Source organism: Lycorma delicatula, chromosome 1 (assembly GCF_047948215.1).
Source record: "Lycorma delicatula isolate Av1 chromosome 1, ASM4794821v1, whole genome shotgun sequence".
Classification (NCBI taxonomy): domain Eukaryota; kingdom Metazoa; phylum Arthropoda; class Insecta; order Hemiptera; family Fulgoridae; genus Lycorma; species Lycorma delicatula.
The window spans coordinates 162,932,443-162,959,806 of NC_134455.1; the positions used below are offsets into that span (position 1 = coordinate 162,932,443).

Below are 27,364 nucleotides of genomic sequence, written 5' to 3' on the forward strand. Positions count from 1 at the left end.
ACAAGGATGCTTTCAACAGGGTTTGATCGAAAGGCACACATGTAGCAAGCCAAAGGAAAGCATGATGTACAGCATCCAGCAATTTAAGCATGGTATTCCATGCTGAAGAGTAGGAGACACAGCCATAATCTAAATGGGAACGAACTAAGGAATAGTAAAAAAAAGCAACACATTTTATTTTTAATTCTTTGATGTGTTTGACCCACCATAAGGCGGCTAACAAAAATTAACCCTAAAAATCTGACATCAGGAGAGATAGCAATTAGCTATCCACTGAGAAAGACTTGCAGAATGTGATAAATGTGCAGAAGATGTTCGTATGGCCTCTTAATCACCTTGTATCTCCAGAACTACTGGAAGATTTTTACCAAACTTTGTCAGATTACTTCTTTTTATATGGGGCAATGATGTTATTAAATTTTCAACTTAAAAGGTCAAGGGCAGTGAGGCTATAGAGTAAGGTCACCCTCAGCATCTCGAGATTTTGACTAATTATGGTCATATTTTTCTTAGGCACAACTGTTAACAATTAATAAATTACAATATTTGCAAAAATAAGTTTTTTCAAAATTGTACCCCCACCCCAAAAAATGCTGTTGTAGTCATCTACTATATTGTGACATCACAAATGAGCAGCAGAATTAAATAAATAAATAATATTTAAGTGTAAAAAAGTAACTCAGTCTGGTTGGTCTCCAACTTGATCGCCTGATTGACTCGGTACCTGGTGCATTAAGATTTGCAGCTACACCAGTCTGCAAACTGTAAAGTGAAATTTGTACTATGTAATTTGTGAAATTACATTAGTTTAGTTAGTGCCAACTGTCACCGCTAGTACCGCCACACCCGCACAAATTAAATTCAGTATGTGTGCTTACTTTAGTTAAAATCATTGAATTAAATAAATGAAAAAATATTATATTTAAATAAAATTATTAGTATTTTAAATTAAGTTGTGGATGTCAGCCATGCATTAGAAACAACCCACAGTTGTAGGACTTTTCTTACACACGGCTTTAACCGCATGATGGGAAAGTCCTACATCTGTGATGTCAGCTTTTTTTAAGATTTTTGTGCACATGAAAGAAGTATCATAATCCATCAGAAAATTGGAAGAAACAAATTTGTTGTAGAGCCAGGTCTCACAAAAACATAACATATAAAATCTTGCAGATTTGTAATTTTCTCACTATCAAATTAGATAAGTCATTAAGTTTTTTAATATACCAAAATCCGAACTTAATGTAATAAAAATTCAAAAAAGAATTAGAGAATCTTCTTCTGAAGCTAATTTGGTTTCTTGAATAATTCAGTAACAGAAGCGGAATAAGGTAACACAACAAGTCATGTTATTTCCAGCCTGTACTGTTCAGTATCATTGATTTTACAGAGGCCTCAGAAATAACAAATCCTCTTTGCACTGATCTCTTGAGATTATCATTATTATCATTAACACCAGACAGAAACCAAAGAGCCTTAGTTTCTTATCTCTTAAAATAAATTATACATGATAAAGTAGGGAGCTCTGTAATGAAAGATATTTCAATTACTCTATGTACTCTTTATTTTTTTATTGAATAAACAAATTTAATAATGATGGAAAAGAGATTTGCTTCGGCAAACCTTATCAGTAAATGTAGTCTTATTATCCTGCATCAAACCACTATCTTTTTAATTTCTTTAAAAATATTCAAAACAATTTTCTTTTTCACTTTAAAGGAAATTTTCAATCTTAATTCCAATAAGAAGCTTTAAAATAATATAGAACCTTCTGACTTAAAAAAACTTTTATTTGATATATTAAAGATTTATTCCTATTTTCCAAGAATGAAATAATTTTCTTACATAACTTTTGATAAATTGACCAGTAACTTATTTAACTCTGTTTTAAAACCTTTTTAAATCTACCAACAAGACAAGACATCCCTCGTTCAACTGTTACAATTATTGGAGATGGACTCAAAATTTAATATTTAAGGTTGTCAAATAAATTTTTTGCATGGGCAAAGGATCTGTTAAAATTATATGAAATACATTTTTATCCAATCCTGTTTTTTCTGCAATCATCCTGACACTTAATCGGCAGTTTTTTGCCATCACAACTTGCACCACTTTCACATTTTCATCGTTTGCTAACAAGACCCTCGCCTTCCAGAACGAGGGTCTTCTTCAACATTTTCTCAGCCCTCTTTGAAAGCTTTGTGCAATTTAAAAACCACAGTTCTCGATAGAATGGCATCTCTATACGCTTTGGTCAAAGAATCAAACGTTTCTGTGGCAGACTTGTTGAGTTTCACATAAAATTTGATAGTGTAACGTTCAATATTTTCTTCCATTACAAACATAACAAGGTTATAAAACACGACCATACACGAACAGCAGTAGCATGCAACTGACTCAACCGATCCAGCTGAAACAAGTATGCATATGCAGCCAACATCACACTACCTATGTCTTATTATACTCATAGACATTTTACATTACCTGTTTGTCTGTAGGAAAATCAGTACACTTACTTTTTGGACAAACCTCGTAAATCACAAATTTAAGTGGGAGGGAGTTAAAGGGCTTCCTAAAAAAAAATAAAAACAGAAAAAAGTTCCACCTCAGATTAAAGTCTTTACTTTAGAAATTAAAAAATCTTCAATCTTGGCCATATCACCCATTATATAACCCATCAATTTCCCAAATACTTACTAATTCTTCAATTTTGACACATCACTAATTTTACAACACAGCTACTTCTCCACTCAAGAAAAATTTACCAAGCCATCACAAGTGAACTTATTCTCAACCTACACTTTATGAAACGTATAGCTTGTTCAATCAAATTAAAATCTAAATGCCCTTAAAAATCCTTCTCTACGCAACCCCAAAATTTTAAATGAAGGAAATCATAAACTTATTATGAAATTACAATAGTTCTAAACTCACCCTGGTTTCTGAACAACTTCTCTTAAAACTCTGACAGCTTCATCATTGGACATATTTTCAAAATTTATGTCATTTACTTGAAGTATCATATCTCCTGGTTCAATACGACCATCCAATGCTACTGCACCTCTGAAAAAAATATCAATATTTAGATGACTTATTTCATATGTAATTAAAAAAGAAAAATTATACTTTCTTAAATGTTATGGATATAATGATAGAGATATATTTAACCTAGGAATAAGCATCATTAATTTAATACTTGCTGCATGTCAGCTGATTGAGTAGAATTGCAGGAACAACAAAGGATATGGCCATATTATTCATTGATATTTAAGTTATGATTCAGGAAGGGAGTTCAAAAACTCAACAAGAACTTTAAAGCGGTCTGTCTGGAGGATCCTCAAAATTATTAAGAATAAGTGTACATATGTTGAAATGGTTTAATATAAAGAGTACAGCTGTGAATTATTCTTATGTTCCAAAGTTTACTACTGAACACTCTGGATCTGAAGTAACCCCAGAGAAAAAAATTCCACACTGATGTCTGTGGGAATATGCTGGCAGCAGACCATCTTCTCCTCTGGAAATTACATGGTCTGGAAACACCACTGACATGGATGCTCTAGCAGCGAAGGTTGTTGCCCCATCCTGGTGGAATTACACCACATTCAAGTCGAGACCTCACAGTGATGCAGTTCAGAAGCAAGGAATTACTTAACATTATTGCATGCTGACGGTGACTATTACCACTTGCCATTTTTTTAAAAAAAACATTAGGGCCTATTATTCCAAAACTTGCCATAGCACAATAGAGAGTTAAAAATGGACTGTGACGAGGACATATGAGGCTGTTGTAGATTCAAATTTCAGAACCTGCAGGATCATTCCATCAGTAAAGAAGAAAATTTTCACAGAATATTACCCAATTAGTTATGTCATGCTCACTTGGCTCCTAATCATTATCATTTTATATGAATGAAAGTTCAATTCCTTCTGCAGAATTCTTCTGAACTGCTGAGGGATAAGCAAAGCGTTACAGTGTACTTCTATTAACCAATGAGGGCACCACATTATTGTCTGCCCTCATGTATGTCAAAAAATGTAGATCATAGAGAATCTACAGATTTAAAATTCCTAGAGCACTCTATGAATGTCAAATCAAAGAAGCAATCAACATAGAAAATAGCATTATTTTAGTTCAATATCTTCACAATAATTAGCTCTTCGGAATGATACAGCCAAAATTTACCCAATGATTTTAGTGGACCAGATATTTTAATTAACATTAGTCATGAAGGACCAATTATAATTTTTTACATAAACTAAAAGAAAAATAATGCACTTATAAAATATATTATCAGTTATCGTTCCTGATATTTCCTTTAACACAAACTAAAATACATACATCAAAATGTACAACAGAGCTACAGTGACAGCCACTTTCCTAATATTATATTATTCATGTCAAAAACATTCCCATCTGACCGAGAGGTAATTCTTACAAAACTGTTGATGGTTTATTCTTGAAATTGAAATTATAACAATAATTTCAGTTATATATAAATTTTATTTATTTCAGTTGTATATTATTTTATTTATCATATAAGATTATCCTGCTTATTAACAAAGTTTATCCTGCTTGTTGATTGTTAACAATAACAAAGTAATTGTTAACAAAAAGTAATTTTTAATTTTTTCCAATTTACGATTTCATTATAGTCTGTAAAATGTATATTTATAATATTTAGTTATAAGCTCCACTTTATCATTATAGGATACAATAATAATAATATATTCCAAAATGTTCTGTAAATAACTGAATGTGGGGTAATCTATTTGATCTAAAATTAATAATTCTTTTAAAAATCAATTCTTTACATAAAAACTCTTCAAGAATAGTTAAGCTTTAGAGGTTTAATAAAATATAACAATAGTAACACAATTAAAAATTACCAGGAATGCATACAAATTATCTGAAGTTCTTTTACTTTGCTGAGCAAAGCCTCCGTGATGTACTTCCCTGCTTCATTATATTAATAACAATGGAAACTAAGTTAGTCTCTGTAACTGGCGCCTGACTCCCACATAACTGTTCTTCACATGTTCACACTGAGAAATCCAATGTTATTAAACTCAATTTTTCCACATACATTTTTTTATATTTCCTAAAAGTATTGAGTTACACATCCCATTTCTTGACAGTTTTTTTCTGTTAGACTAAATTAGTTCAATTGCATTTAAATCTCAGGACAGCAGCCAGAGCACATCATGATTTTCTTTTTAATGACATAACCCACTAGGTAACACATACACTTAGGTTTAATTAAAGAATACCAGCTGAAGTTCAGAAATTTTCATCAAACTTAATTTCATTTTTATGTAACCAACATAATATTTCTTTCTTTCTTTTTTGTGCTGTTTTTTTGCAGCTGGTTTTTTTTACTAAGTATTCTAATGTAGTGCATTATTGAAAATAATCACAAATTTGGGTTTAAAGCTGGAAAGCAGATTTTTAGTTATCCATTTCAAATAACTGCACTGTAATCATTATATAATTCAGTGGAAATTATTATATATTTCCAGGAAATATTACCTGTTCTCTGATCAGCTAATCAACTAATCCCTTTTCTTCACCAGTATGAATTATTATAATGCATTTTCATTTTGTACTCAGAACACAGTGTTCTGCTATAAGAAAACATTTTCTTTTACATAAAAATTGTTCACTATTTGCCTTATAACACATTAGTTAAATCATCCAGGACTGTTATTAACTGTATTTTCTCTGTTCTTTTTTTCATCGAAGAGAATGTAGTATTCTATCTTTGGAGTCCATTTCTAATATACACTGTAATTCTTTGTTGATTCTTAGTGTTTGCCACATTGATATTCTTATAACTTGGGTAGCCCTTTCTTGGGCCTTAGTCACCACAATAATTACATTAATCATTACAGTAATAATTAACTTTAACGAGCAAATTTAACCACACTGTCAACATTTGAAAACTAAGGCAGAAATAAATATTTAAAATAGTCCTATCCATTTGCTATTACTCCTTATTCTGTCTAATTATAAGGCCTAAAGTACACTTCTTTATTAATCACAGAATATATAAATATTGTATAAAATGATTATTAAATGCATAATAAATTATTCTGTGCAAAAAAATAATTATTATAAATAAATAAATGATTTCTTAATTATTATTAATTATAAAATGTTTTAAAGGTAAAATATAATATACATTATTAAATTAAAGACATTATTATTAAAAGTAAAAAGTAGACATTATTAATTTTAAATGTAAGACATTAAATTTAATAAATGAGTAATTACCCTGTATATATAAAATAACTTGCTTGTTTTATTTATAAATTCTGTCTTAGCTAGTTTATGATACAGAAAATTTGAATTAGTCATTCAATGTTATTGGAATGGGATTGTTTGGCTACCCCTGCCATACCTCTCCTCTTATGCAACTGCCAATCTACATGATAACCACTGAACTTTTACCTACAGAGTTATTCACATATAAGGGACAAACATAACACAAATGTAAGAATCTATGAAAATATTTTAAATATTATCCCAATAACAATTTATCATCAAAACGATTTTCATATAATAAAAAAAAATAAAAATAAAACCATAAATAATTTTTCCCTTATTAATTGGAAACAATGTATATAACGCATTGACTTCCATATAAAGAACATAATTTTGCTCTTTACATTAATTCAGGATTTCTTATTCTAATTATTACAATTCTTATACAGGTAAAGCAACTGAATTTCTAGCAGAATTTAAATAAATGAATTTATTTCATTCAAGTTATTTTTTTTTAACATTTAAAACAAAGATTTCCCAGTAGTTCTTACCCTTTCATAATGGAACCTACATAGATTCCACCATCTCCTCCCTTGTTGCTCTGCCCAACAATACTAATACCAAGAAAATTGACAGTATCCATGTTAAGCGTAACAGTAATAATATTTAGTGACATTGTGGAATCAGTAATAGAAGAAAATGAAGATGTTCTTGACATTGCTGGTGGCTGCCGGTGTCTTCGTCGTCGCTGAGGCCTTCTACGTGACCCACCATGCACCCTTGACATTACACTAGAATCTGGAATAAAAGACGAATAAATACATAAAAAACACACTACACGCAGATGTTGAAAATACAAAAAAACCATATCCAACAGAAAAAAGAATAACAAAAAATAAACATACATAGTACAGTTTTTTTGGACACAAGTTCTCAATTTTTTTTAAATTCTAATTTTAGAAATATTCCTAATTACACACAAGTGCATAATGTGTGCGTGTGCATGTGCGTGTGCGTGTGTGTGTGTGTGTGTGTGCATGCGCATGTGTGAGATACTTTAATGACAGCATAATATGGTATAGTCATCAAGTCGTTCGGTAGAATGACACCTTGTCTGATGGCGGAAACACCGAAGACTTATTTACTCTGACCAACTCACAAATCAACATTTCAAAACTTTAAAAATTGTTTAAAATATAAACAAAAATAATAATTTTGAAAAAATAAAAAAAAGCTACATATCGCAGAAATAGATGTTCTTAATGAATAAAGATTTTTTTTTTATAAATATGTAATAACTTTTTTAATTTCACGTTTTTTAATTTGAAAATGTGAAATTTTTATTCTCCTAACCCATTTACAAATTGCATTGCTAGATAGCAGTACTTGATAGTACTAGGTAGCATATACCTGAAATAATAAAATTTAAAAGAGATTATACTACTTTTATATTTTTGCAAAAAAATGAAAAAAAAAAAATTTTCATTCATGAAGATCGAGTACTGTATTCGATGAGAATTTTGAAGTTGTTTTTTCATAAAAATAAGAAGAATCTTATTATTAACAGATGAATAGTTATTGATTAGACTTGATATATCACCCAAACAACCAATTGCATGATTTCAGACTTAGTACATTCTTGCTGTTCTAATTGAGTGGAATCTTTCTCTTTAACTTAGGTTAAATTTTTTCAACTTGATCAGCTACATAATATTAGTTTCATAGGTAATTTGAACTATAATTCTGTTGCTCTAATTCTTAACAATATTAACACAAAACAAAAAAACTTTTTAATAATAGCTTCAGTGCAACATAACCTATCATTTGAAGTTTTTACCTTTGAATAAATAAGTAAATATTAACAATGAGTAATATTTAATGTATTTTAATCAGGTCTATTAGGTTGATACTGTACATAGTATACGTGCAATTCATATTTTTTCAAGTAAAAACTTGGATTATAATTTTAAAAATCAATTTAGTGATATAAGGCTAACTAAAACACATTCTTAAAATAACATAATTATAAAATGAAATACATTCTAGCAAATAACATATAATTTAATTATAAAGTATAATAAATATTTAAAATAACATACAATATGCTTAAAAAATGTCTGAAAATGAATGTAAATTTTACAATTCTAATGGTTTTATAAATAAATAAAGTTGGATAACTTCATAAACGTTTGATAATTTTCATAACAATTTCGGAACACTTTCATGACATACTGCTTAACAGAGAACACCCTAAAAATTTAATCTTCCTCAAAACTTCATTGAAGATGAATTGACTTTTTTTCTGGTATATCTTAAGCATTTGTTAGTCAAATAAATAGAATAAAGTTTTTGATATTTATATTTTAATTTAAAAAAATACTTTTGTGTCTAATTTCAAAATTAGAAAAGCGTTGAAAATTATAATTATCTTGAAAATTATATTTTGATTTCAATACACTTTTCATTTTTTTTTCAGCTCGCATTATTAGCTACATTTTTGCTCCAATTATTTTGCATATGTATTCCCGCAAAGCAGTTGTAAAACTTCTCTGTTTTGTATACGAATTCTTATTTAAGCATAATAATCAATGCTCCAAGATTTTCAGCAGATTCTCGTTGAAGCATTGATATTTTTCTCCAGAATCTTCAAAATTGTTTTTAGTTGAAGCAATCAAATTATACTTGCTCCAGGTTTCAAGAGATCTTGTTTACCAGTTGATTTTATTTTTGATATATTGATAAGGAATTTAAGTGAACAATAATCCATTTTTAAAATGGAGAACAATTTTCTCACTACTATACTACATCATGATGAAAAAAGCACTCTCAATAATCCAGCACTAACGGAAATGCATATCAATCTTTTTAGGTGTTTGATGGAAAAAAAATGTCAATTTTTCTTTTCAGTCCGAACATATGTGGATGGATGACCTTCAAGAATTATTCCTGTATTGAAAGATACTGAATGCATTCAGATTTTATACACACCTGGACATTATGTTTGTTGCTACTATTTATATTTATAACTCGATTAATGCTTGTAAACTGAATACAGAATTGGAATTTTGCTTAAGACACCTCTTTCTACACATTGATTTGAAAACTATAAAATTCCCAAGAGTTCAAAATCAAAATAATTGTATTGACTGCAGAGTTGTTTCTACAGCCTTTGCAGTTTCACATATATGTGGTAATAAGCCTGATAAAGTCAGATATAATCAACCCTATTACTGCGACCACATTTGATTAAGACGTTTCAAACATCTACTATTGAACATTTTCCTCAGGATCCACATTTTTCTATTCAAAAGATCGTTCTGTTAAATGAAGTTTCATGCCAAAGTTGTAAAGCAATCAGTTTGGGTTCTGAGAAAACTTTGATTGAACATAAATTTTCAACTTTTAAACAATCGATAACTCATGATAAATTAAACACAAATGATATCAAATAACATTACGAAACTGAGTTTCCTTCTTTACCATCAGCTCGGTATTTAAGATTTCATGCTGATTTCAAGAATTCTAAAGTGAAACATTTTTAATATCTATTGTTTTACCTGACAATCAAAATTGTTCTGATCGTTTTAATAATTCAAATTGAAAAATGAACTTAAATTGCCTAAAATAAAATCAGCCTCTTTTGCAGGTACTAAACATGTTTTGAGTACCCTAAAATTCATAGCGAAGTAATGAAAAACAAATTTCAGCGAGTCACAAAATTCAATCATTTGATGAACCTGTAAATTCCATGAATATTAATATAGTTGGTGATAAGCAAAGGATTTCTCGGATGACTCTAAAACTGTAAAAATCAAGAGTAGACAAGAAATAGAAGCTAAAAAGCTCCAAAACAGAGAGAAAGCACAAAAATCTTATGATCACCACAAAGAGAAAATTTTATCTGCTAAAAAAAGTAGCATATAACAATCGCAAAGAAAAGGTATTAAAACACAAAAAAAGATACCAAAAATAAATAATTGAAACAGATTCTTTATTAAGCACTTTCAGAATGCAACAAAAAATAGTCATAGGATGGTGATAAAGATCTGTGCAAAACAAATGATTTAAATTTAATAAATCATTGTGAACAATTTTTGCATTCTACAGAATCTATTGGATCGTCACAAAAATTCTTTAATAATCAAAAGAAAAAACAAATGTTTATCAAATTTCTTGGACGACAGTAAAATTGTGGAAGCTAAAAAGCTCCAAAACAAAGAAAAAGGAAGAAAATATTATAATCACCACAAAGAGAAAATTTTATGTACTCGAAAAGCAACATATAACAGTCGAAAGGAAAAGATATTAAATAACAAAAAAAAGCACACCAAAGAAAAGTAACTGAAAACAGAATTTTTAATAAGCATTTTCAAAATTCAACAAAAAATAAAGTTGTATGTCAAAAATATTTCGAAAAAATTAAATATCTGTACTGCAATAGAAAATACAATTGAAGCTGAAACAATAATAAAATGGTGTATGGTAGGTCGAAAGGAATATTTTTGTAGATTAATTAGAACATTACAAACATTGAATGAGAAATCAGAAAAATTTATTGAAAAAGCTACAGTTGCAAGTTTTAATAATATTGAAGAGAAAGTATTAGCCTTATGTGGAGTCTCAAAACATAATGCACCATCTGTAGCTTATTTCATGGACACAGCTTATAGAAATTGTCACATACTATCTATGAATATTTATCCAATTCATCAGGTAGATATTAAAAGGTCGACGTGCTGAATGTGGAAACACATATTTCATACATAGAATGGAAATTCATTCTTTAGGAAAACTGTTGATCATTCAAATAAAATTATTTGAAAAGAATGCAGTATATGTTTACACAAAATAACTGAAACTAAAGGAATAAAATAAGTGTCTAATGTTGCTTGCAAACAATTCCGGAAAAAATATAAAGTTACAAGTGCAATATTTCATCACAGGAGTCAATGAAAGAAGGACATTATAGTAACATGATCAAAATCAGGAAAAATTAGATTGAAGCTAATGATTTATTAATTGCAAAAAACGTTGGCCACGAAATTCCAAAAACGTTTATGTTTTAGTTTTAGAACAAATTTGATTTTTTATTAAATACATGAATACAATCGACAAAGTTATTAGCAAACACACGACAGATACAATTTTTAAAAATATAAAAATAAAGACAGTTTCAATTTAACCAATGAACACAAAACAAAAAAACAGATGATATCCAAACTCCCAAAACAATGAAATTGTTAAGGTATCAGCGAGAGTGTTTGCTGTCAATTGAAAACATCAAAAACCAAAAATCAAAATTCAATAATTTATTTATAGTTTTCAAAAATACATTGTCTGAATCAAAAAAGTACAGATATGTATGAAAGGTGAGATAATAATTATATATTTTTCCTACTTCATTTTCTCAAACAACAATATACATCGTTAATATTTTATTCCAACATATTGAATATTAAATATTCATAAATATTAAATATTTTATTCTTCTAGTAATATTGTAACTAAATGATAGAACTTTTTTAATTCAAAACAAATATGAAATCATCGAGAAATAATTGGAGATAAACTATTTTTTTAAACACTTATACTTAAAAACAGAACTCATATAATAAAAAATTCATCAATTTCCTCAAATATGTTGACTGAAAATGCGAAAAATCTTGCTGGCTCAATTTCATACTTTTAAGAATGAATTTGAATGAAATGTTAGTATTTTACGCTTAACATTATTATTTATCGTTCTATGGAATACATTACGATCTTAAAAATAAGTTCAACTTGTCGTTACGGCAAAAAAAGTCTATAAAAAATTAAAATTAATTTCTGATTTCAATAAAAAGATTACTTAATGAACAGATCAAGTGTTGGTAAACAGTAGGGGCAGTATGGGTCGTTGTAACAATTTAAAGTGAATGTTATACACATTACGTGAACTAATTATCATTTGTAAGTTTCTATTGATATATTTATCATATGTTCCTAATGGTTAAATCACACAATATTAATCAAATGTAATTTTACCTTTAATAAAATGTTTCCTTGATATTTTGAAAATTCAAAGTGACAAAATCATTTCTAATGTCACCTTCAATCTAAAGTATCATACTACCAATACTGCTTCTAATTGTGTATTAATTAGCTAGGAAAAAATTAACTTAGTGAATAAAAAAATTATTAAAACATATTTCAATTTTGAGAATGAAATTTAGCTATTTTGAAATTATAAAACATTTTTTCTAGAATAGAATTAATTTTTGAAACAAAGAAAATTACAAACCGTTAATATTTTTTCAGCTAATAATTATTTTCAATCACTGAATCATTTGATACTGTCATGCATTAAAAATAATACTCAATTTTTTTTTTCATTAATTTTAAACATTGTCAAAAATTCAAGGATAAAAATAAAAAATATGTATATTTTCAAGAAAAATTTGAAAATAATTATATAATTTAAGATGCACATTATTTTGCATGATACTCTCGAATTGAAACAAATGATTTTATACCATTCTTATAAGTGACTAATTACCATTTAGAACTAGAGAATGATTACTCATATGATTTGCATTGGGAATTATCGTCTTTCAAAAGCAAGTAAAGAGGTACAAACAATACTCACTTACGGATCATGAATAATTAGGATTTATGAAATTGTTTAAAGTATGAAATCAGGCTGGCAAGAGTTTTTGCATTTTCAATCAACATATTTGAGAAAATCTGACAAATTTTTTATTATATAATTTGTGTTATTAAGTATATTATATAAAAGTATATAAAAAAATTGTTTATCTCCAATTATTTCTTATTTGTTTTGTATTAAAAAAGTTCTATCATTTATTTAAAATATTACTAAAGGAATAAAATATTTAATATTTATGAATATTTAATATTCAATATATAAGAATAAAATATTTAAGAGTGTATATATTTTTGTTTGAGAAAATGAAGTAGGAAAAATATATAACTATTATTATCTCACCTTTCATACATATCTGTACTTCTTTGATTAGGACAATGTCTTTTTGAAGAACTATAAATAAATTGTTGAATTTTGATTTTCAGTTTTTGATGTTTTTTAATTGACGGCATACTCTCACCGAAACCTTAACAATTAAATTGTTTTGGGAGTTTGCATAGATACATATAACAATTTGCAAAACTTAACAATTGTTTCAAAATACTGCTTAATGCTTCAAAACTAAACATAGTTTGAGAAAACTAATCGATTTAGTCACCCCATCAAAACTTATCATTAACTAGACACCCAATAATTTTACACTTTTTTGGCAACAGAAATACTACTTTCATCAATAAAGGATATCATCATATGTATGTAATTAAAGTAACACTTCTCAAATACTTCTTAAGTATTTTTATTAGATTCTTCCTTATCCAAATTATTTTATTATTATTTTCTTTTATTAGTTTCTATTTGGTACTCACTTAGGTAATATTAGTATTTCAGTACTAGTACTGTTTTATTTGTTTAATTTCTGTTTTCCTTTGTGAACAGAATTACTGTCTACTCTTCTCAATATCTTCCTCAATTACTTTCTGACATTCATTTTCACAACTTATGTTATCACAATTTTTTTAATTCTAAACCCAACTATTAAATATCCTTGATCTCCTTAAAACAAAAGTTATCTGCATATCTTTAGCCTACCCAGCATATTAAGCCTTTTCCATACACTGATCCTTTCATATCTTGTAGAACATTTTTTTATTATATCTTCAATATACAAATAAAAAACATTGAATAGAAATAGCATCAATGCATTACTCCTCTTCCAAGATCAAACTATACAGTTTGTGCATAGTGGTTTTCTGATTCAGGTACAATTATTAAACTGATCTTTTATTTTTCCAATATACTTTGAGGCTTTTTAATACTTCCATTGGTTTATTACGTTTAACAAAGTCGAATGCTTTTCCCATTTCTATAAAACATACATTTATCCTTTACTTCTTTTATGTATCTCTTACCAATAGTTATTACTACAGCCCTATCAATTATGCATTTTCGCCTTATTGAATCCATACTGTTCTTCTGCAATAATTTCTTATTTTTTATTTAGTCTTCTGATCATCAGAATTCACAGAAGAATCTTTTATGAAATGAAATGAAAAGAAATTAATTTAAAAATATTAAATCAACTTTTATTTGCTGTAAACTAATAAAAAAATAATCCTAGCTAAAATATTCTATCATTCAGCTAAACAAACAGGACAATTATCATAAGTCTTTTTATATATGATCGACACTTGCATGCCTTCCTACATCTGTATACCAAAAAGTGATTAAAAATTAAGAAAAATATAACATTAAATTTTTTTTTTTTTTTTTGAAAATAATAATTTAATGGCCTAAAAAAATTACTATATTCTAAAACTTTAAATAATCTAATTACTTAAAACAAACAAAATTCAAAAAGAATTGAAAAATAAATGCAGTAATCATACCATATGAAATATGTTCAAGTTTTAAACTTTAGAAATATATTGTGCTACACAGCAACAGTAGATTAAACATTTTCAAAAGTACTTAATACTCGATTTTCAAACTTTAGTAAAGATAAAATTCTCTTACCTATTTTAAAAACATTTTTTCAGTTACCAATGATAAAAAGATATAAAAAAATTAAATAATACCTTATTTAAATTTATCTTGTTTTACTTGCAGTGGGTACTTAACTATAAGATTTCGTATCTTAAAAGTAAATGCTACAAAAATTTCAAATATTTTAAATGTTCCTTTTAAAATAAAACTGGGATGATAAATAATAAAGAGCACTATCAACATTAAGATATTTTATCTATTTATCTTACTGGTTATACGTAAACATTTTGATTTTGATTACATTTTTATAGTTAAAACGTTTTATGTTATACTGGCCTATCTTACATCCACGTCAAGCTGAATGTTTAAATGTAATTTTAAAGAGCCCTGATAATCAGTAAGATGACATTCACTTTCACTAATGTATTGAATACAACAGTTTATAACATACGCCACCAAAGGTTTTCTCTATCCTCTGTACAATTGTTCAGAAAATTCTACAAATTGATTTACTACACCATTTGAGTTTTACAGAAAATTCATTCACGTGAAATGTGCAACTGTTTTATTTAATCATATCAGAAAAACTCACTTCTAGTAAACAGGATGTGTTAACAAACACAACGGTGGGGATTAGTCTTCTAAATAAACTTATCTTGTGCGTGATCAGCCCCTATGTAATGAAAACTAATTGTTTGATGTGAAGTGACAATATTTGAAGTTACATGTGTTACATATCCATATTGCAATATGTAGCAAATCAATAACGGTTACAGTTAGCTCAATTAGCTGATGCTCAATTTTTTTGACCATTAAAGAAAGAATTTAAAAGATGAATCAATGAGAATTTAAAAGAAAGAAATTTAATAAAGATGAATTTATAGTTCTTACAAGATGGTGCTACATTATATGCTACAAGAATGTCTGCAGGTACTAAATGAATAATGTTGTAAATGGTCAATTTCTCAGAGAGCAACATTAATTAGGCATTAATATTTCAAATATTTTTATGGGGGTTAAAAAAGAAACATTTTAAGAGAAATCAGATTGAACTGTAAAATTGAAAATAATCAATCACTGAGAAAATCAGAACCATAAATGAACAACATTTTGGAATTTGTTTGAAATTTTAAAAATTGAATTCAAGAATTAAAACGTGATGAATAAAAAAGTATGGTAATAAAAATTAAGTAATAAAAGTATGGTAAATGAAACAAACTGCATTAATCTGTATATTTTATCCCCCTCCCCCCACTCTCTCTCTATCTCCCTCTCCCCCCTCACTCTCTCTTGCTGTGTGTGTGTGTGTGTGTGTGTGTGTGTGTGTGTGTGTGTGTGTGTGTATGTGTGTGTGTGTGTGTGTGTGTGTGTGTGTGTGTGTGTGTGTGTGTGTGTGTGTGTGTGTGTGTATGTACAGATTTTTTTTAAGTAATTTTTTTAATACTTTCATTACTCCTAATTCAATCCTACAATTTATGAAGGTGGTTCTGAATTTGAAAATAGTCATATTCTTGTGTCCCACCTATATATTTTTCTGTTTCATTGTTAAAACTTTAATGACAAGAATAGTAAAACAAAGAAAAAATTATCTACTTAGAACAAATCCACTGATAACATAACCCTGTTCATAAATAATATCCCGTTCACAAACACATTCCTGGGGTTATATAAAATCCTGTATTCTAGAGCAATATGTCATTATTTTAAATATTTACATATTTAATTAAACAAATGAAATTGAAATCAATAGCAATAAAATCTGCTAGTAGTACAATGAAAAATTTTAGTACCCGTAAGATGCTGTAGGAGATTAACTGCTAGTTAATTAATCGTTAGGAATTTAATAAAATCTTTACATTCTACTAAAGAAAAAAATATTCCTCAAGACAACTGATATTCATTAACTGATATTCCTCAAGACAACTGATATTCCTCAAGATGATGAAAATGATTTTAATTTATTCAGTCCTTACAAAACTACTGAATAGAACCACTACAATTGTAAAAGTCAACTTATAACAATGGGCAAATGATTTAGGACTTTAACAGTTATATAGGTAAAAGACATGCTGCTGAAACTGTTATTGTAAATAATGGATACAATGTAAGAAAAGCAAGGAGTCAAAAAATGGATGATTTTTATCTTGAAAATGGACTTTATGTTATGAACATCTTTAAAAAAAAGTGAATTTGGAAGTCTATTGATGGCTACAACTAAAAAAAAAAAAAAAAAAAAAAGATTTAAATAACTTAGTACTGTAGTGTCCACCAAAGACTATCAAGACTGAATTAAATAATTTTGTCAAATTAACACCTAAGACTAATAATGTCACAATAAAATATCTAATATAATGTCACATATGATCTTTTAATACAGTTCTATTATCAATAAATCAACTGATTAAAATCTTTCCTTATATGGAATTTCACTAGTATACATACTGAATTTAAGCTTTTTTCAATTTTTCTAATCTTTTTTTTTTGAATTGATTTCTTTTTCCTTCACATAATTTCCTGTATCCTAATATTTTGCAAAATATTTTTTTAATTGATAAAAAATTTTGATGTCTTACACTAAGATTAATAAGGATAGACTACCCAAAGAGCTATGGAGAGTATGTTATAAATTACTTGGAAGGATTAGATAGGAATACAACTACAAAGTAACAAACAAGAGTAAATGGCATCATGTGGTGGAGTTGGCCAGATTGAAATGAACAGGTCGCATTATGAGAATTAAAGACAGTTGAAGGTGAGCTGGTTTAACCTGAGTTAAAATGGCAAGAGAGAGGGAAGCATGAAATATAAAGGAAGAGGCATTTGCCCAGAAGAGGACCTAGTTCCAAAATTATATTTACATAAAAGAAAGATATCAAGTAAATGTAAAAAGTTATGGAAACATATTTACTTGCATTTAAAATGAACAAATTAATCTGTTATTTTATATTTACCAATTAGTCAAGACTTACTTTGGTCGTTCTTAGATAAGCAAGTCACTAAAGTAGGTTTAAGTTTAGCAATAATGGAATAACTCATTTTAATTAAATCAAACCTAATGCAAAAATACAGTTGATACCAAAAGGAATCATCAAAAACAACAGCATAGATGAAAACAATTAAAATTCCAATAACCCTATTTCCTCCAACCACAGTATTTAGCAAATACTGTGGTTTACAATAATGCAGCTGAAATCAGTTAGCTTACAGTAGTGGCCTCCTTCCTTAAGTTCTAATGCAACTTTACCACTAATTTGTTTTAATTTCCATAGAATAAATATTTCAATATTGATAGAACATAAATTGCCAGATAAATCCAGCATAAGTTTTTTTACAAAACTTTTGAGAAACAAAACCCTCAACTATTTATTTATTTTCTTTATAGCACTAAATCTGCCATTACAGTGTATATGTAACTTACCTAATGTATTTCTATCAATAGATAAATTTGTAACACGTCCAGTAGTTGTTGTTATATGACTTGAAGCATCATCATCAGATTCAAGGAAGCTAGTTGTCTCAAGATCAGAACTAACCATTGATGAAGATTCATACACATGCCCCTGACGTCCATGTAACTTTGAATGACCGTTTATTCTATGTCCTACAAAGAAAAATTTAACATTAGAAATTATAATTATACACAATTTAATCTGGTTTATAGTTTAGTTTTAGCCAGATATGTTGTTTACAAAACTGAAAATAATGATAAAATTATAATCTCTTCGGGATTATAATTAAATACCTAATTATTATAAAATGAAACTGTTAAAAAATTCCAACACAAGGGGTATATCATGCTAGTTTAGATACTTACCTGAATTTTCCTTAATTTTGAGATGTATCGATTGAATTTTTTTGGTACTATTATATAGTGTCAATAATAAATTTTTCAAAACATGTGTATTGGAGATAAATAACATGTAAGTATATTGGGTGTAAAAAAAAGGTGTACCTGACTATTAATTTTCAGATTCCATCATTTTCATTTTAGCATCCAGATGGAGATCCCCTCGTTCATTCTGACCTTGCCCCCCATTCTCCTTCTGTCCCGATTTTTTTTTTTTTTTTAAAGAAAAATTAGCCTCTCATGATCAGATTCAGGAATTATTAAATCTGGTATACATGTTTGCATCAACTTTCTAATAAATATAAAATTATGGTATACACATTCATAAATTTCAAAATGCAGCCATATCAATTTTTTTATAATATTCTTAACTGAAAAAAGTTATAAACCATTATAGCTTAATTTTATTACCTAAAATGTAAAACACTAAATGACACCTTTTAATGAGAATTAGTTGACAAAGAACTGAGTTTTACAGATAATTGATGACATAATTTTCAGCCAGATAGGAGCTTCATCACTATTAAAATTATAATTTTAATAAGTATGAATTTTTTCACATTTTAAATGCTAAATAATGTCTAATTACACCTACACCAAACAAACAAACTTCTGAACATTATTTATATTGCAAAATGGTGACCTTTTCACTTATCTAAAAATAATTAAATACATTAAAAGTATTTTATTAACACATAGTTTTTCACATTTTACACAATCTGTTTTTAACAATGATCGAGTGGAGATTATCATTATACGAAAAAAATAGGATTAATTATATTCCATGTAAAAGTTTGGAGTGTAGCTTTATATGGAAATGAAACCTGGACGATCGGAATATTTGAGAAGAAAAGATTAGAAGCTTTTGAAATGTGGTGCTGTAGGAGAATGTTAAAAATAAAATGGGTGGATAAAGTGACAAATGAAGAAGTGTTGCAGCAAATAGATGAAGAAAGAAGCATTTGGAAAAATATAGCTAAAAGAAGAGACAGACTTATAATAGCATCAAGGCATCCTGGAATAGTCTCTTTAATATTGGAGGGACAGGTAAAAGGAAAAAATTGTGTAGGCAGGCAACATTTGGAATATGTATAACAAATTGTTAGGGATGTGGGTTGTAGGGAGTATAACGAATTTCTTCTTGTACTTTTCTCTAGATTTTTCTCAATATGTTTCAACACCCATTTCTCCAGGTTATCATTCTTGCTATCATCATTGTGCGGTCTTCCTTGATTAAGTTCTAGAAGAAAATTTCCTTTTCTCTTAACCCTCATAACTTACAAAAAAAGCTTTTCGCTGGGCAAACTGTAATTAGGAAAGTAAAATGTTCTGCAAACAACCGGCATGTTTAAAATTTGATGCAATCTGCCAGTTCATACATAATATGAAAATATGGCATTCCAACAGAACAATTTTCAAATAGTTAAACACATATACAAAGACTAGTATAAAAACAATTTAATAAAAAAAATTTCAAAAAAAGGTAAAATATGTAAATAGGAACTGATCACTGTGAAACAGATTTTAACTTTTTTCTGCTGTCTGAATGAAAATAGGTGTTTCTTATAGATCTTTTCTCCTGAATTCAAATTTGTTTTCAAAAATATTCTTCATGTAAGGTTTGAGAGAAATAGTAATTTTACTTTTTATTGAATTTAGCAATATTTTTAAAACTAAAGGCTAATAATTTAAAACAATAAAAATAATTGTTTAAATAAAAAATTGTTTTAATAAATTAAAACAATACAGTACTGTTTTCTTTTTGTTATATATGAATTTAAAAAAATTAATTTGTGTAAAAATAGAAATAAAGTTGATTATACTCTTTTTACATTATTTTAAGGTACAGGAATTGAAAAATTTACATCTATAAAACGAACTGGATTTTTTAATTCTACATGCCTAGCTGAATTTATTTCATTCCAAAACCTCCAACCAACCAATAATTGCCTTGGCCTTAGAATGACCATTCTGGTCATTTGCACAATGTTTGAGATTGGTGAAATCTCTCACCATGTTCATCACTAACATCTGCAAGCTTCTTGGAAAAAATCTACATGGCTAGGCAGAAAATATGTTTAAAGACATGTTGCATCCTATATTTTTATATGCCAATTATCTCCTTGTAATTAGGTAGTTTGTGTTTTCCAATGACAACTGATTTAAACGCTTTCCCAGCTTCCCATTCTGTTTCGTGAAGCAACGCATCAAAATTTACATCTTTCATTAGTTCTCTTATCTGAGGCCAAATGAAGATACCTTCCTTGATTTTGGCATCACTCATTTTAGGAAATTTCTACTGCAGGTGTAGGAATCCCCTTTGCTCTTGATTCATGAACTTCACAGTATTTTATCAAACCAAGTTTGATAATGTAGTGGAGGCAAGAATACCTTATGTGGATCTTCAAGTGGTTCATGTAAAATGTTCTTTGTCCCAGGTTCATAGTGTTCACACACAGGCCATTCTTTCACAGTATAATGGGATTTTTTTGCTCTGCTATCAAACTCAGATAGGAAACAGTTATGCTTTGTATAACCAAGCTGCATCCAGCAAGCATTGATCTGACTTAAGTCACCACATATATTCCATTGGCAAATATTATAATTCACAGAAACAAGTAAAAGTTTCACTGTCTCATACAACTCAGTCATATTTATTACATGGAAAACAACCACACTTGGAAGAACATTTCCTATATGAAGTAGAACTCCTTTCAAACTTGCCTTGGAAGTATCTATAAACAATCGTCATTATTCTGGTTTGTTCACATCCCAGAAATTTCATAATTCCATCAATATCTGTGCAAAAGGCCATATATGCTTTGAAGAAAAGAATGGTAGTAAATGTCTTTCATGACCGCAATAAACAGATAGATGTTTTGCCATTTTCCTGCAATAGATGCCATTTCTGTAGTCTGGAAGCTAGGAGCTCTGCTTTCTTTCTAGCTAAGTCAAGATCATGAATAAGAACATTCAGTTCCATTTGAAAAATCAGGTGCAGACCTGATACTGGTGGCAAATAGTCCTCAGTATTTTCAGTAATTTGGTCAGTTTCTAAATTCTCTGATCCTTCACTCTGGAGATCATCTTCTGTTGGCCTTTTTGGAATAGCTAAGGTTTCATGTGATACAGGTTTCGAAGATGACGGTATATTGGGGTATGTGATCAAACATTTTTTTTGGATGTATGACCAGCAACCTGAGTGAGACAAAAGTAACAATCTGAAATGTGATCATGGGGTTCCCTCCAGATCATAGGCACATCAAAAGGTATTGAGCTTCTTTTTCCAGTAAGCCATACTCTAAGGTCATTTGCACAAGTTGAAACACACATATGTGGAGCCCACGGTTTGTCTTGGTCTCCAACTGAGCAACCAAAATAAATTTTATAAGCTTTCTTAATTAATGAAGCCACTGACCTCCTTTGAGATTTCAACATAAATTGTCCACAAATATAACAAAAACCATTGCCGTTATTCACATACTTTCACGAACACATGTTGAAACATATGTCATTCAGTGATAATAATATCAGCTGATGAAGTTGTTATTTTCATCTATCACTCCAGAAGATTCTTTCTATTCTCTAAAACAGAGAACAGAAAGAATAGTATTACCAACATCGCTTTTTATTATTTATTTATAACATTTTGTGAAACATCATTGTGCATCACAGGTATGAATTACAAAAAAAAAAAATATATAAAAATTTATTTCTTGAAACTGAGGGAGAAGAGAATAAAATTTAAGGATTTTTGACATTTAGCAGTTATGTTTTAATTATTTCAGTTGTTTTTCATGAAGCAAAATCATTGTTCCATAGTGTTATTGTTACTAGTACTATCACAACACTACTCAATACAATAACTAATACAATGTAAAACAAATTAACAATAAACATTTATACAACTGTGTTACTGTTAATGCTAAATTTAATTTAATATATTTTATTATTTACACATATCACACAGAAAACAAGATCTCGATATAGTTGAAAAATATGAAATTTGCACACAAAAGTTTGACAAAAGTGACATATTAAATGAACACATCATAGGCTGAATGTATTATTCAATTACATACTCAAAGGGTCTCCTCCTAACCTTTTTAACATAAATACTGCTAATGATAGTGCTAATACCGTTAATAATAGTTAGATTAAAAAAGCCTTTATTAAAAAAAAGAACAATCATCATCACTTAGAAAGTGAGTGGATAACTATTCAGTAATTTTATAATATTGTGTTTTATGAAGCTGTTACATAGTCAATTTCTGATAAATTAAAGTAATTGAGGTCAATCAAATAATTCAGAGGAGCAGTTTGAACATTATTTTGTTAACAAATTTACACACAAGCTATTTTTAGGGGGTAATTTTTAAGTTTAGCTGAGGGAAATTTAATCAAAAAGTGATTTGCTAATAAAATTGGAAAAAAATAATTTGTAAATTTTTATAAACCGATCAAAAGAAAATAAGTATGTATAATGCAAGTAGGGGCAAACATAATAAAGAAAAAGCAATAATACTGGTGAAAAAAAATGGAATTAATAAAACCGATTAAAAGATTACATAACTGCAACATCCCTGATTACTATGATAATCAGATGTAATATTTTCTTTTAGATAAAGATGTACTTGAAAGGAAATATTTATATTTTGATCAGTTCATACACATTATGAGCTAGCATAAGATTGCATTTATAAACTTACCATTATATTTATGATATTTTTCATATTTATCCACATGCGGTCTAGGTTCTTTGTGCATATTATGATGACCTGAAAAGAAATAAACAAGTTATACTGACTGAATAAGATCTTATAAAGGCAAAAACTACTCTTGACCAAATACTTGCATTAAATAACTACATTCATGAGATATTCTTGAAGAATTGAATTATAACCAATCGCTAGCCACTAACATTATTATTTGTAACAAGTTCTTGAAATGTCATGTACTTAATTACAGATCTGAAATGCAACGTTCTAAATACTCCACCACCCACAAACATAATTTTTATAGATAGACATTCCAAACTTGTAACAAGTAGAAATACTTGTGCATTCATTCACAGATGAAAACTACATATGTTATACATTTCAAGTATGCACGCTAAGAATTCTGTCCAGTTTAAAATATTAAATATAAGACATGTGGTATTTTATTAGATGTTTTAAGCTATACCATCAGCTTATTAAGTAGTAAAAAGAAAACAGCTTGGGTTTGGAATTTTTAAAGTCAGATAATGATAAAAAAAATCTGTAAATCAAAAGAATTGATTTAACAAATCAGAAAGTTTTACGCGTAAAACATTAGTTACAGGAAGTTAACCCGAAGATTTTAAAAATTACTTGACAATGAGCAGTGCTATTTTTGGCAATTCATTACAGTTTTTTGGTGAAAAGATATAGAATGAGAACATCCATTTCATAAATTGACTGTTTTACCTTCTTAAATTCTTTATGAAAACTGTTACATATCGCCTGAAATTTTTTTTCATAACAAAATTTTTATCTGCTTTATCAAATACTATTCTTACATTATTCCATAAATTCTTTATACATTGGCATTTTCAAATTACAGTTTTGGTAATATTTAACGACTGCTTTTCATAAACATGGATGCCATCTATAAAGTCGAAATAAACAATTTATGATGAATTCTTTAATGTAGTATTACATACCCAAAATTGAAAGGATATTTTATATTCTCGTGTTTGCATATATGTAATTTAACTCTGTTAATTATAATATTGAAACCACCAAATATTAAGACCAATATTTCTAATCTGTAATGAATTGAGGGATGCCATTCGGAACAAGAATATTTTAATCAAATATAAAAATATTTATGTTCATTTACAAGCTACATTGTCATCTAAGCAAAAAAGGAGAATCTCCATGCACACTACTTTTAAGTACATTCGAAAAATTTTGAGAATTTTTTTTTTACAGCATTTTTTTCTATGTGATAGCATTTAAATCTTTTCTTGCTTAATGTGCGTAATAATTTATTAATTAATGGTTTTACTATTTACTTAAAAAGTTAGGTTGTTAAAGTTATACTTGAGATGAAAACCGAGATAACATTAAAAATATGCAATTCTTGGTCTAGGAAATTCTTTAACTGTTATGTGTTCACTTAATTCAGTTTTGTGGCATTTACTACTACAGTTTATTTATTACAGAAATTCAACAAATAATGAATGAAATTAAGTACAATAGATGTTGAACATTTTATTATTTACTTATTTTATTAATACAACTATTAAATAAAATAAGATATAACCTTTTTCTTTTGAATCTACAGGCCACAAAAACACCTTTGAAGGTGGATTTAAGACTCCTGCATTATATCACATCATCCTTCATTGACAATTACTAAGGGGGATGATTGAAAAAAAAACCACAAAAAAAGGGGTAGGCTGGAGTATTAAAAATAGATTATGGATGATATAAATTCTTTAAGCCAGGAACAACTATAGAGAATGGCTCAAGAGAAAAGGCTCTAGAAACTCTATCTGGTAAAAGAAATCTGAAAAGAGAAACTACTGGGCTTTAATGTAATTTCTATATTTTACTTACAGGAACCACACTTGAGACCAACGTTTTTAGCCAATAACTCGTTACACAAAAAAAAATGTAACTAAGAGTTTTTACAGCTGCAACAAAATTATATTAAATTATACCATATAGTAGCAAAATAATTATTCAGAATCTGTCTAAGTGAAGTTTTAGGTGAACACATCTGTAAAACACAAGGCTATTTTGATATATTTATACAGAGTGCAGCAGAATTGATTAAGCAGTTTTGAGGAGAGAAAAAGTAATGGGAGTATATACAGGAAAAAATTATTTTTTCTAAATTAGCAGTACATACCATTTAATAATCAAATTTTGAAAATAATATCCTCGATATGGCAGCCGTTAACAGTAACACACTCTTGAAGACAATCTGAAGCTTTGTACAGCTCGTTCACACATATTGCGGGGTTTGGCATTAATTTCTTCAATAATCTGCTCCCTTTGCTCTGCAAGAGTGTGAGGGCAACATTTAAACATCTTTTCCTTCATATATTCCCAAAGAATGAAATCCACAAATGCTCAAATAAGGTGACTACGTACGCCATCCAACATTACTCCTCAGAGAGACTAGACATCTGGGATAAATTTCTCTCAATACATTGAGTCAATTTCAGGGTATGTAAGCTGAAGGCCCACCCTGTTACAACCATAAGTCCTTCCAATCCCTCTTCTTCAACAATTTCTGCCATTCTGGGCTACAAAAAAATTTGCACTATTGAGATACAGCACACCATACTGTTTGTTGGTTTAGGGGAATTAACGGTCTTTTGTAAATAATTAAGGGGTTATTTTCAGCCCAGTAATGAAAATTTTACTTATTCACAGACCCACTGAAGTGAAAAGTGCCTCATCGTTACTGAAGAAAGCTGTCTCAGGAGTAACCTGTGCAAGCATTTGCTAATAGATTTTGATGGTTGGCATAGTCTGCTGGGCTCAATCTTGGGATATCATTATTTTCAAGAGTTGAAAATTAGAATTGAAATGCAGAATCCTACTCAAATTGCAATCTGACATCCACATGGCAGCATGCTTTCCAGCAAAACGTGTTAGTGACTGCTGAATTGCTGCTTTGACCAGCTGCTCCTTTTTTTGTTGTTCTGATGGACCTGTGTCAACCAAGTTTACCTCTTTTTAGGGTGATACCAGTTTCCTCCAACTAACAACCCAGGACTGAATTGTATGCAGAAATAGCACTGTTGCGCAGAATGTTGAACCATTGCAGAAAACCTCTTTGCATTGTGGTTACAGATTGGTTTTCAAAATACACGCACATGGCAAAACCACAATGTGCCAATGTAAATCATGTTGGCTACTGAAATGCAGTCACTAACAGAATGGAGGGAGACCACAAGCATCTTTCTTTTTCTTGTTTAGCCTCCAGTAATTAACATTCAGATAATACTTCAGAGGATGAATGAGGATGATATGTGCGAGTGTAAATGACGTGTAGTCTTGTACAGTCTCAAGTTTGACCATTCCTGAGATGTGTGGTTAATTGAAACCCAACCACCAAAGGACACCGGTCTAGTATTCCACGATCTAGTACTCAAACCCGTGTAAAAATAACTGACTTTAGACTTAAAGCTGGAACTCTCGACTTCCAAATCAGCTGATTTAGGAAGTCACGTTTACCACTAGACCAACCTGGTGGGTTGACCACATGCACCTGCCTACCACCACAATCACCCAAGCATTGATCCCCCCACATAACCGCTTAAACAATTCTGCCACACCAAGTATATACAGGATAATATTAAAGTACAGAAATAGCTTCATACTAAATTGAAGGATACTAGGAGGTAGAAACGCATGCAGACCTACATAGTTACAAAATTACTATTTATGGTGTGTGAAATTCATGTCAACCAATCTGGATCTCATCCTAACACAGGGAGACCAAAAAACTGCCACTAATGATGCAAAATCATTAACGGCAATTTTGAACATGTTTGTTGAAGACCCTCATTCATCGATTAGGAAAACTGTTATCCAACATGATATTAGTTATAATACAGTTAAAAAGATTCTGAAAAAAACAATAATTTTCACCTTTACAAGCTACACCTTGGGCTTTTGTCCAAGCTACACCTTTGTCAATTTCC

General features: G+C 28.9%; 1 protein-coding gene across 2 annotated transcripts in view; it reads right to left on the reverse strand.

The window, feature by feature from the left end:
- dsh (Segment polarity protein dishevelled) overlaps positions 1–27,364 on the reverse strand; it is a 94,758-nt gene that overhangs the window by 48,478 nt on the left and 18,916 nt on the right. For both annotated transcript variants that reach the window (XM_075366319.1, XM_075366310.1), the window contains exons 5-8: positions 23,388–23,456; positions 18,250–18,432; positions 6,817–7,063; positions 2,935–3,063 (exon numbers count right to left, since the gene is read on the reverse strand). In XM_075366319.1, coding sequence (XP_075222434.1) covers positions 2,935–3,063; positions 6,817–7,063; positions 18,250–18,432; positions 23,388–23,456 — 628 coding nt within the window. The remainder of the gene's footprint in view (positions 1–2,934; positions 3,064–6,816; positions 7,064–18,249; positions 18,433–23,387; positions 23,457–27,364) is intronic.